General features: G+C 45.6%; 1 protein-coding gene across 3 annotated transcripts in view; it reads right to left on the bottom strand.

The window, feature by feature from the left end:
- Positions 1-12,807, bottom strand: part of LOC129831364 (protein PRRC2A-like) — a 34,108-nt gene that overhangs the window by 6,775 nt on the left and 14,526 nt on the right. For 2 of the 3 annotated variants that reach the window (XM_055894708.1, XM_055894709.1), the window contains exons 7-13: positions 9,473-9,729; positions 6,750-6,990; positions 5,921-6,044; positions 5,470-5,674; positions 5,185-5,283; positions 1,719-2,325; positions 964-1,223 (exon numbers count right to left, since the gene is read on the bottom strand). In XM_055894708.1, coding sequence (XP_055750683.1) covers positions 964-1,223; positions 1,719-2,325; positions 5,185-5,283; positions 5,470-5,674; positions 5,921-6,044; positions 6,750-6,990; positions 9,473-9,729 — 1,793 coding nt within the window. The remainder of the gene's footprint in view (positions 1-963; positions 1,224-1,718; positions 2,326-5,184; positions 5,284-5,469; positions 5,675-5,920; positions 6,045-6,749; positions 6,991-9,472; positions 9,730-12,807) is intronic. The other variant, XM_055894710.1, reaches the window with a different exon arrangement.

Below are 12,807 nucleotides of genomic sequence, written 5' to 3'. Positions count from 1 at the left end.
GGTTGATATGCAGCCATTGTCAATGGTCGAGGACGTCTGTTTCACTGCCCTGATGGCATATCTACAACCACACTACAAGATGTCATGTCCAAAAACAACTGCCTGGATGGAGAAACTGTACAATGACTGCTCTGCGAGTACAAAGCGCGAGCACAAACGTGACATTAATAACAAATTGTTGGACGTCTATGAACAGGCTGTCACACATCACTGCAACCAGCCATCACATTGAAGAGAAGTGGAGTCCCATGTACTGACAACTGAACAGAGGAGCGGGACATAGCAGAGAACCAAAAACGGCATTCACTGCCATCGTTGCTGAGTGGGTGGGGGACAGCAGTAAGGTCAGAGCCGTCTGTTAGGTAGCAAGTACTGCGATAGATTGTACTGCATTACCCCCTAGCAGTTATACCAATGGTTTATATACATCATGGGTCATATGCAGGACCATATATGAATGGTGAATTCATGCCATATTATCGTTTAAACATTATTTTTTAAATGGCAGTTGAAAGTATTTTTTAACCTACCAAATCAAAATGACACACTAAAATCTAGAAATTGTACACCCACAAACTTGCCATCATCCATAGCACCGAGCCATTATCAATCATGTCAACCAATGCAGTGGTAGAATGTTTTTTGTGATAAGTATGCTGATTGGCTGTGATCAAATCATTATTTTCCATGTAGTCGCTTATTTGTTTACTCACAATACCCTCTAATATCTTACTGATTGAAGGGAGTAGACTGATTGGTCGACTATTAGCAGATGTAAAGAATTTGTTGTTGCCTTTTGAGATTGGACACACCTTAGCATGCTTCCATACATTTGGATATTGACTGTTTTCCAGTGACCTCTGATATTTCAGAGGAGCTGCAATTGGGGAGCAGCATAGCGAAGATAAATAATGTCCATAGATTTACCATTTGGTAATGACTTAAATAGGTTATTAGACTGACCTGTTGCTGTCTCTGGAAGCGGGGAGGCAGGGACTTCTGGTACTTGGAGTAGCCCTGTCCCGGGGGGCCGCTGGCTTGGCGACTTGCTCCTCCTCCCATGCTTTCTACCTTCACTGGGTCTACCACTCCTCCACCACCACCTCCTCCGCTGCGGACGTGAGCACTATCTAGGATTTCCTCCTTCCCTTCCCCAGGCACCAGGACCTCCAGAGGGGGCTGCTGCAGCTGGGGAGTGGCTGGCTGGGGACACACCTGGGCGTCTGGATGGAGGAAGGGGAGAGAATATAGCAATGATATGCCACTGGTTGTTGGAAGAGGTAAGCAGATGTGAATAATACCAAGTCATGTGCTATACAATTAAGGAAGGTCAGTAAAGGTACTATTGTGAACTTAAGACGTGATAAAACAAAAACGTCAAAGATGAACAAATGTTTGGAGAAACACATACAAGCCTTTTGTCGACTGGCCCAAACATAACTTTTTAGAGATACCCACATCAAATGGCTAACCAAGTTGAACTATGTATGCCCAAAATAAATAACCGATTTATTGTGATGTGTAGGCTTTATTAAATCTATTTATTAGATTTTAAAATGTAGATGTTCCAAAGCACTACATCACTGGCTTGTAGGCTGTGCATGGAAGCCAGGAGATTATGTTAATTAAATGGTAAATTACCTTGCAAACTGCAGTTATTTGTATGACAATCACCGGCTGACAATTTTATGACCGCCATAGCTCTTGTCAAAACTCACCAGCATTGGAGTCATAGCTGCTATTGCTATTGGCCCTCTGTCTGTCGGTGGGACTGGGCCCTGGCACTAAGTCCCTGGTAACAGCCTGGGCAGCCAGGGGGGGCTCCTCAAGGTCCACGCAGGGGGACGGGGGCTGGCTGATGTTGGGGGAGGAGGCTGAGGCCGACAGGGAAGGGCTGGGGCTTCCAGCCGTGGTGGAGTTGCCGTCCAGACTGGGGGGCTTGGAGCCTCCACTGCTCCCACCACCACCCTGTTGGGCCTTCTCATCCAGCCTCTTCAGCTTCTCAGCGCAGGCAGCACGCCGCTCTTCCTCCATCCTTCGCTCCTCCTCCTCGCGGCGCCGGCGGGCGCGTTCAACAGCGGCCGAGATCTCCGAGGAGGACTGCTTCCTACGCTGGCGCCATGTCTCCTCTTCATCTTCGCCGGGGGGCGGGGCCAGCAGGCCAGTCGTCTGAGGTGGAGGGGTGGGGCCTCCGGGGACGGGGACGGGGGAAGTAGCCTGTTGCTGTTGGAGCTGCGAGGGGGGGGCAGCCTTCCCGGGGGCCAGGGAGGCAGAGACAGTTTCAGGGGCTACCACCGGGCTGGACTGATTAGGGGAGTTGCGGTCCTGGGTAAGGAGAGATTGAATGAGGACACACATGACAACAAACTCTGCTGCAATATGAAAAAAACTTTCCCACGATGGTATGAATAATTCAAATAACTGATCTGCAAAAAAAGTGTGTGAAAATGCTGTCCGGCTATATACAGTGTACAAAACATTAAAAACACCACCTAATATTGCGTTGTACCCCATTTTACCCTCAGAACACTCAATTAGTCAGGGCATGGACTATACAAGGTGTTGAAAGCGTTCCACAGGGATGCTGGCCCATGTTGACTCCAATGATTCAAACAGTTGTGTCAAGTTTTCTGGATGTCCTTTGGGTGGTGGACTATTCTTGACACACACAGGAAACTGTTCACCGTGAAAAAGCCAGCAGCGTTTCAGCTCTTGACACAAACCGGTGCACCTGGCACCTACTACCATACCCTGTTCAAAGGCACTTAAATCTTTTGTCTTGCCCATTTACCCTCTGAATGGCGTACACACACAATCCATGTCTCATACACAATGGTCTCAAGGCTTAAAAATCCTTTAACAAGTCTCCTCATCTACAGTGCATTCAGAAAGTATTCAGACCCCTTGACTTTGTCCACATTTTGTTACATTACAGCCGTATTCTAAAATGTATTAAATAAATTGTTTTCCTCATCAATCTACATACAATACCCCATAATGACAAAGTGAAAACAAGTTTTTAGAATTTTGTATGTATTGTATAAGATAGAAGATAAAAGGATAAAATATACGATAAAAAACAGATACAGATATTTACATAAGACCCTTTGCTATGAGACTCGAAATTGAGCTCAGGTGCATCCTGTTTCCGTTGATCATCCTTGAGAGGCTTCTACAACTTGATCGGAGTCCACCTGTGGTAAATTCTATTGGCTAGACATCCTTTGGAAAGGCACACACCTGTCTATATAAAAAGGTCCCACAGTTGGCACTACATGTAATAGCAAAAACCAAGCCATGAGGTCGAAGGTATTGTACGCAGAGCTCCGAGACATGATTGTGTCGAGGCATAGATCTGGGGAAGGGTACCAAAACAATTCTGCAGCATTGAAGGTCCCAAAGAACACAGTGGCCTCCATCATTCTTAAATGGAAGAAGTTTGGAACCACCAAGACTCTTCCTAGAGCTGGCCGCCTGGCCAAACTGAGCGGGGGAGGCCCTTGGTCAGGGAGGTGACCAAGATCCCGATAGTCACTCTGACAGAGGTCCAGAGTTCCTCTGTAGAGATGGAAGAACCTTCCAGAAGGACAAACATCTCTGCAACACTCCACTAATCAGGCCTTTATGGCCAGACAGAAACCACTACTCAGTTAAAGGCACATGACAGCCCGTTTGGAGTTTGCCAAAAGACACCTAAAGGACTCTCAGACCATGAGAACCAAGATTATCTGGTCTGAATTATCTAAGACAGAACTCTTTGGCCTGAATGCCAAGCGTCACATCCGGGTAAAACCAGGCGCCATCCCTACGGTGAAGCATGGTGGTGGTGGCGGCATCCAGATGTGGGGATGTTTTTCAGAGGCAGGGACTGGGAGACTAGTCAGGATCAAGGGAACGCTGAACAGAGCAAAGTACAGAGAGATCCTTGATGAAAACCAGCTGCAGAGCGCTCAGGACCTCAGACTATGTTGAAGGTTCACCTTCCAACAAGACAATGACCCTAAGCACACAGCCAAGACAATGCAGGAGTGGCATCGGGACAAGTCTCTGAATGTCCTTGAGTGGCCCAGCCAGAACCCGGACTTGAAACCAATCGAACATCTCTGGAGAGACCTGAAAATAGCTGTGCAGCGACGCAATCCATCCAACTTGACAGAGCTTGAGAGGATCTGCAGAGAATGGGAGAAACTCCCCAAATACAGGTGTGCCAAGCTTGTAGCGTCATCCCCAAGAAGACTCAAGGCTGTAATCGCTGCCAAAGGTGTTACAACCCAAAAATTTGTAAGGGTCTGAAAAGTTTTGTAAATGTCTATTAGTTTATTTTTATTACATTTGCAAAAATGTTGCATTGTCTTTATGGGGTATTGTGTGTAGATTGATGAGGGAAAAAAACTATTTAATACATTTTAGAATAACGCTGTAACATAACAAAATGTGGAAAAAGTCAGGGGTCTGAACACTTTCTGAACGCACTCACTGATTGATGTGGATTTAACAAGTGACATCAATAAGGGATCATCGCTTTCACCTGCATTCAGCCAGTCGGTCACGGAAAGAGCAGGTGTTCCTAATGTTTTGTACACACACTCTCGCATATATATATATACACTGCTCAAAAAAATAAAGGGAACACTTCAACAACACAATGTAACTCCAAGTCAATCACACTTCTGTGAAATCAAACTGTCCACTTAGGAAGCAACACCGATTGACAATACATTTCACATGCGGTTGTGCAAATGGAATAGACAACAGGTGGAAATTATAGGCAATTAGCAAGACACCCCCAATACAGGAGTGGTTCTGCAGGGTGGTGACCACAGACCACTTCTCAGTTCCTATGCTTCCTGGCTGATGTTTTGGTCACTTTTGAATGCTGGCGGTGCTTTCACTCTAGTGGTAGCATGAGACGGAGTCTACAACCCACACAAGTGGGTCACTCCTTTATTGGGGGTGTCTTGCTAATTGCCTATAATTTCCACCTTTTGCCTATTCCATTTGCACAACAGCATGTGAAATTTATTGTCAATCAGTGTTGCTTCCTAAGTGGACAGTTTGATTTCACAGAAGTGTGATTGACTTGGAGTTACATTGTGTTGTTTAAGTGTTCCCTTTATTTTTTTGAGCAGTGTATATATACACACACACACACGAGGCCCTCTCTCTCCCCAGGTAGGCAGATACCTGTCGGTAGTAGGAGTAAGGCCCCTGTCCCTGGTGGAGGAGAGGCCCTGGTGGGGGGGAGGGCTGCTCCCGGGACCCACCCAGTCCAGGCCTACGCCCCTGTAGTGTACAGGCAGCCACAGGTTACAGTTATCCAGATGCATCTAGTTACCTATTACACTAAATACGCTAATATCCATATCCTCAAAGCAATCCTGCTTTTTACTATAAAATGATCACTGTTCACTTGCACTAGCCCTGAGATGCCTCAAAGTCCAGTAGACTAGCCCTTGCAGAGGGTCGTACCTGGTAGGTGGCATGGGCGCCTTGGCTCCCCCAGCCGCTCTTGCCCCCCTCCTCGGCCCATCCTGGCTTGCTGGAGGGGGGTGGGGGGCCGTCGTGGTCGGCGTTGGAGGGAGGGGTGCGGCGGGTGTCCCTGTCCACTCCGCTGTCAGAGACTCGGGAGCGCTGCACCACCTGAGGGGGACCTTCCTGAGACCTTTGCATCTCCCTGGGGAAGGAAATAAGAGACAACACGTTTGTCACGTCAAAAGCAATCCCACATTCAACAACCATTTCAAGAATTCATTACATTCTGGCTCCGTCATTTATTAATTCAGAAACAATTTATGTGAGCGTGTGGGTCTTCTTGGCAGACAGGAGGATTGCCAGCACAGTACAAATAGTTTTAAATGTTTCAACTGTATTTTCCACACCATGTCAATCTTTTATGTTGGGCAGGTACTGTGGGACATACCGTGAGCCGTTCTTGCTCTCGCTTCTTTCACTCCTCTCGGGTCTTTCGGTCCTCTCCTCATCTTCCTCTCCTTCATCGTCGCTAAACTTCAACTTGGCCGAGTAGTCGATCTCCTCGTGTGCCCCTGTTTGACAGACTCAGCGGTTCAGAGGGGAAGCACAATGGACACGCGGAACGCATTCGCACCGTTGCCATCCTCGACCATTATACACAGTCACACACACTATGAGGGAGACTTGAAACAATGCATGCTTCTCATCTCTCCCTCCCCCACTTAGTTAAACCTGATGTCTCCCCTCCCGCACACAAAGCACTACTGAGTCCATGAGATGATGCAGTCAAATGTGATACCCACTGTTTTTCCATGTATTAGCAAACTCCCACCATATAATTGATATGATAGAGCAGGGGTGTCAAACTCATTCCACGGAGGGCCTAGTGTCTGCAGGTTTTTGGTTTTTCCATTCAATAAAGCCCTAGACAACCAGGTGTGGGGAGTTCCTAACTAATTAGTGATGTTAATTCATCAATCAAGTACAAGGGAGGAGCGAAAACCCGCAGACACTCGGCCCTCCGTGGAATGAGTTTGACACCTGTGTGATAGAGAGTGAATGTCTCTCGGATTCTAAAATAATGAAGGTGGCTGGCTTTCTTGTAATACTTTCAGGCTATCCAGTCAATTGGCCCACGTTGTTTAAGGTTCTCATATCAATTTAACAGTGTACAGGTCTCTACTCTTAAGGTGATGACTTTTTACACTTGCCACTGCTTCCTGTCCCTCACCAATAATTACAAGTGTTCATGAGCCCTGCCGTCTCCTCTCTCTCACCTGCCCAGCCCTCGTCTCCGTCCTGGTGGTCTAGTTCATCTAGCTCCTTCAGGTCATCCTGCTTCAGAATGGAGGGTCGCTTCACCATCTCACCTCCCCCGCCACGGGGACCGCCCTGGGGACGCCCGCGGCCGTCCTGACCCTGCTGGCGAAACCTGGGAGGGGCCTCACCAGGAGGGGGGTACCTGTAGGGCCCCTGGGGGCCGTAGGGAGGCGGGAAGGGCAGAAAGGGAGGGTACATCTGAGACAGAGAGAGACACAGAAAGAGGGTAGAAAACATTTAGAGACCAAGAGATGCACAAAAGCAGAGATTGACAGTACACTAATGCTACACTGGTGGGTAACAGGGTGAGAGCCCATCTGTGCGCACACCTCTAAAAGTGAGATGTTCTAACACTGTTTCTGTGCCACCATTTGTATATTCTCTTGAAAATATTCGCCAAATGGGTGGAAACATACAGTGCATTCGCAAAGCATTCAGACGCCTTAACAAAATGTTGAAAAAGTCACGTTACAGCCTTTCTCTAAAATAGATGAAATAAAAACATTTCCTCAATCTAGACAATACCCCACAACGACAAAGCGAAAACAGGTTGTTAGAAATTTGGACAAATGCATGACAAATAAAAAACAGAAATACTTTATTTACATAAGTATGGAGACCCTTCGCTATGAGACTCGAAATGAAGCTCAGCTGCATCCTGTTTCCATTGATCATCTTTGAGATGTTTCTACAACTTGATTGGAGACCACATGTGGTAGTCAATTGAATGGACATGATTTGGAAAGGCACACACCTGTCTACATAGTTGACAGTGCATGTCAGAGCCAAAGCCATGAGGTCAAAGGAATTGTATGTAGAGCGCCGAGACAGGATCGTGTCGAGGCACAGATCTGGGGAAGTGTACCAATACATTTCTGCAGCATTGAATGTCCCCAAGAACACAGTGGCTTCCATTCTTAAATGGAAGTAGTAGTTTGGAGCTGCAAAGACTCTCCCTAGAGCTGTCTGCCCGGCAAAACTAAGCAATCAGGGTTAAGGGCCTTGATCAGCATTACGCTGTGGGAATGTGTTTCAGCGGCAGGGACTGGGAGACTAGTCAGGATGGAGGGAAAGATGAAGTGAGCAAAGTACAGAGAGATCACAGATTAAAACCTGCTCCAGAGCGCTCAGGACAGCAGACTGGGGCCAAGGTTCACCTTCCAACAGGACAGTGACCCTAGGCACACAATCAAGACAACACAAGAATGGCTTCGGGACAAGTCTCAAAGTCCTTGAGTGGCCAAGCCAGAGCACAGACTTGAACCCGAGCTAACATTTCTGGAAAGACCTGAAAGTAGCTGTCCAACCCATCCAACCAGACAGAGTTTGAAAGGATCTGCAGAGAAGAATGGGAGAAACTCCCCAAATACAGGTGTGCCAAGCTTGTACTGTCTTACCCAAGAAGACTCGAGGCTGTAATCAATGACAAAGGTGCGTCAACAAAGTACCAAGTAAAGGGTCTGAATACTTACGTAACTGATTTTTTTATTTAAAAAAAACGAATTTACAAAAACTTCTAAACTGCTTTATCATTATAGGGTATTGTGTTTACAAAAAAAACAATTGATTATATTTTAGAATAAGGCTGTAATGTAACAAAATGTGGGAAAAGTCAAGGGGTCTGAAAACTTTCCAAATGCACTGGAGCTATAATGGATAGAGCCCCTGTGAGCACACATGCAGAGATTATACCAGAGCTGTGTTCGAATACCCATACTAACATACTGTATACAATCGGGGGAGTGGCACAGCAGTCTAAGGCACTGCATCTCAGTGCTAGATGTGTCACTACAAACACCCTGGTTCGAATCCAAGCTGTATCACAACCGGTCGTGATTGTGAGACGCATAGGGCAGCGGAAAATTGGCACCGCGTCGTCCGGGTTTGGCCGGTGTAGGCTGTCATTGAATATAAGAATTTGTTCTTAACTGACTATCCTAGTTAAAAAGGTTAACAAAAATAATAATACATAAACTAAATACTACATACTTAATATGTATATACACTACATACTATTAGTTCATTTTAGTATACTGTAAACAAACGGTATCCTTTCAGTTGAGAGCATACCAGCTCTTCGCCTCTCTACTGGAAGTTGATGCTGTTGCTATGCAACCTCTTCGTAGGTTGTTAGCATAATAAATGACTAACTAGACATTTTACGACTTCGGGTGTGTAATTAATAAATTCAAATCTGGATTGCCAGAGTGCGCTCTGGGCATTCGTAAATTCAGAGTCTTGTCAGATTGTCTGTTTGTAAATTTAGAATGTTTCGCTCTCTGAGCGTTCAAGCGCAAACTGGACACTCTGGCTGAGGAGTAGGGTTGATCCGAGCGTTTTTAACTCACAACGGCAGTCAAGCACCCAAGCTAACTGGATAAATTGCTAACTACTTCAAGACACAATGATAGAACACCTCACACTGACCATTTTACTCACGGCTGCATATTTTCCGCAATTTTCTTCAAATCTAAAAACGTTATGAAGCCATGCCCATTTTCGTAAGAATTGCACGGAAATAGTATCCACTGCTTGTATACGAATGTAGTATGACATCCGGGAACTTTTGACATACTAACTATATCCATACTATGACCAATCAGCATTCCATATACTCAATTTACGTCACAAATAGTACGGCTAGTATGAGTATTCAAACACAGCTCAGGAGTAGACTTACGAATGGAGGCATAATCCCTCTGTACTGGGGGAACCCAGGGCCCATGGGGGGCTGGGGCAGGCCAGGGCTGCCGGCGGGGGGATTCCTAGGCAGCCCATGGGACTGGGGGTTTTGCTGCTGCTGGAGAGGAGGGGGGCCTGCCTGGCCACCACCGGCCGCCCCTTCCATCGCCAGCACCCCGCCCGGGCCACCCTCTGCGACCCCCTCTCCGGTGGGCGCCAGGGCACGGCCCCCACCGTCCCGCCAGCTCGTCATGTCTGGGGAGAGAATGGGAAAACGAGGAAAAAAGGTAAGAAAATGGATGGGAATAGGAGCCACTTATACCAGCGTTCGTATTCAGAAGAAGTTAATACTAGACATGCAATAGAATCATGCCATAGCTGATGTCCTAGTTATAAAAATTAGGGATGCCCGATATATTGGTGAACATATTGGAATCGGACGATATTAGCTAAAAATGCCAACATTGGTAACAGCCCGATGTCTAGTTTAACGCCGATGTGCAAACCCGATGTCAAAGCTGATGTGCATACCTATATAAAATGTAGGTACATGACGTAATGACACCACGTAAAATTATGCGCTACACATGCAACACAGCATTCCTAACCTAGCCCACAATGTCTGCTGTGTGGTTCGAGCAGTCAACAAGTCGAGCAGTCATTTGAAAGAGTAAGAAAGTTTCAGCGAGACAACTCAAAGGCGAAAACCATTAACGCCAAGATAATGGAATTCATTGCCCTTGACAATCAACCGTTGTCTGTTGTGGGTGATGTTGGCTTTTGCCGACTGGTTGAGCACGGGTACACACTACCAAGTGCGCTATTTTTCAGATGTTGCCCTACTGGAGTTACACAGTAATAGCGTCACTGCTATTAGCTTCACTCCATACTATGGAACACCGTTTGGGTCTTTGCGTGTCAAAAAAGATACACGTCATTTGATAAGCATTTAATTTGACACGTCAAATGACACAGTTCTATTACAGAATGTTGTGTGTTCTGAATTTGCACGTGCACGCCAAGCGCCACCACTACTATCAGTAGCACTGTCAAAGCTGTAGAAAAATGTATTATTTGTTCGACCGCAACTTCTGGGGTGCTAGCTTTAGCTTGGTACCTAGCTAGCACCAATACAACCAGCCTGGAAACAATGACCAGTAGAAACTGCAGTCATTTTCAATTATTCTTAGCAATGACTTAGGAATCTACAACTCATCCAGAACGCCGCAGCCCGTCTGGTGTTCAACTTTCCCAAGTTCTCTCACGTCACCCCGCTCCTCCGCTCTCTCCACTGGCTTCCAGTTGAAGCTCGCATCCGCTACAAGACCATGGTGCTTGCCTACGGAGCTGTGAGGGGAACGGCACCTCCGTACCTTCAGGCTCTGATCAGGCCCTACACCCAAACAAGGGCACTGCGTTCATCCACCTCTGGCCTGCTCGCCTCCCTACCTCTGAGGAAGTACAGTTCCCGCTCAGCCCAGTCAAAACTGTTCGCTGCTCTGGCACCCCAATGGTGGAACAAACTCCCTTACGACGCCAGGTCAGCGGAGTCAATCACCACCTTCCGGAGACACCTGAAACCCCACCTCTTTAAGGAATACCTAGGATAGGATAAAGTAATCCTTCTAACCCCCCCCCCTTAAAAGAGTTAGATGCACTATTGTAAAGTGGTTGTTCCACTGGATATCATAAGGTGAATGCACCAATTTGTAAGTCGCTCTGGATAAGAGCGTCTGCTAAATGACTTAAATGTAAATGTAAATGAATCCTTGTGAGTAAGTATTAGCTAGGTAGGCACTTGTTGTTCGCCTATTGAAATTGAACTTCAGTTCATGAAAATAAATAGCTAGCCAGCTACTTAACCCTGTTGCCCAAAGCTAAAGTTATAAGCAGCCAGCTAGCTTCATCTGGCTAGTGACGCTGGACCGGACCGGGTTGTGTTGTGAAGCAAGCCACAATAAGGATTTGACACAATAGTGGAATTTGCAGTTTGCCTCCAAAATAAAAGTACCTCTTTGAAAGTGATGCAGAAGGTTACAATTGGTGGAATCATGCCATATTTAGACTAGATAATGTTAAACAATGAAACGGGGTATCAGTCAAATCGGTGACACCCACAGAACACAACTGTGAAGAGTTTATGCAAATATTAGTGTTGTAGCTCTTATCGCGGGACTGTGACTGTGTGAAATTCCATTCCAACATTTTATTTTGCACAGCTTTACCTAAGGATTGGGGATCAATGAAATGGGGAATCAGTCTACTCAATACCCAAGATATTTTTTACCAACATCCTCCTCAGTTATCAGACTCCAAAACATCCACGCAGTATTATTTGTCCTCGGGAATAGTGTTCAATACACATAGGTTGACAAATGTGGCTCAATTCACAGTTTCAGAGTCCCGCAATAAGAGCTACAACGCTAATGTTCTCTGGGTGTCACTGAGTAGACTGATACCCCATGTCATTGATCCACAATCCATAGTTTAGTGATTTCAACAGATTTTTGTCAAATTGACAAATTGTCTTTTGTTGATTTTATATAACATTCCAACCTCGTTTAGCATGATCCATTCAATTATGGCATAATTCTACTATTTGTATTCATGTGCATCACTGTCAATGACATACTTTTATTCTGAAGGCTAACCACAAAGTCGAATATTGTGCCTAATCCTGATTGTGGTTAGCTTCACCTAGATAGGTCCGACTACCATTAATCAAATAAGAACTGTCTTATAAATGACAGTTATTTTTAGATGACACCTAGCTATATAGTTAGCATCCATGAGCTAGCTAGCTTTTATTTATGACCAGCACTGTAGGTGCGCGAGACAACTTTAATAGCATCATAGCATACGTATCGATGAATCGTTGTGACATATGAAATACGAGTGATAGTGTAATCAATGTGGAATAACTACGTAAAAACATATGAACGCGTTAAATTATTATGTGACGTGCAGTCATATTCAGGTCCTGATTGGTCAACAAGCTTATTTGACATGTATCTTTTATGACACGCAAAGACCCAAACGGCATTCCATAGTATGAGAAATCCTGGTTGAGAATGAAACGACTGAACAAATGAACAACGAAACACAGAAAGTAAGTGAAAGAAATAGGTTTTGATTATGCTTTACTGGTAATGGGGACATACGTAAATGCTAACAAAATAACTTTTTGGTTAGTGTGGTGTGTGTGTGTAACCTTTAACTAGGCAAGTCAGTTTAGAACAAATTCTTATTTATAATGACGGCCAATTGTGCACCACTCCCAATCAAAGCCGGATGTGACACAGTCGTAATAGGGTGCACTGTTTTCACTTTGGG

The sequence above is a fragment of the Salvelinus fontinalis genome, chromosome 32 (genome assembly GCF_029448725.1).
Source record: "Salvelinus fontinalis isolate EN_2023a chromosome 32, ASM2944872v1, whole genome shotgun sequence".
In the NCBI taxonomy this organism is placed as follows: Eukaryota; Metazoa; Chordata; class Actinopteri; order Salmoniformes; family Salmonidae; genus Salvelinus; species Salvelinus fontinalis.
The sequence above is the reverse complement of the archived record's forward strand: the minus strand, read 5'-3'. Positions and strand labels throughout refer to the sequence as shown.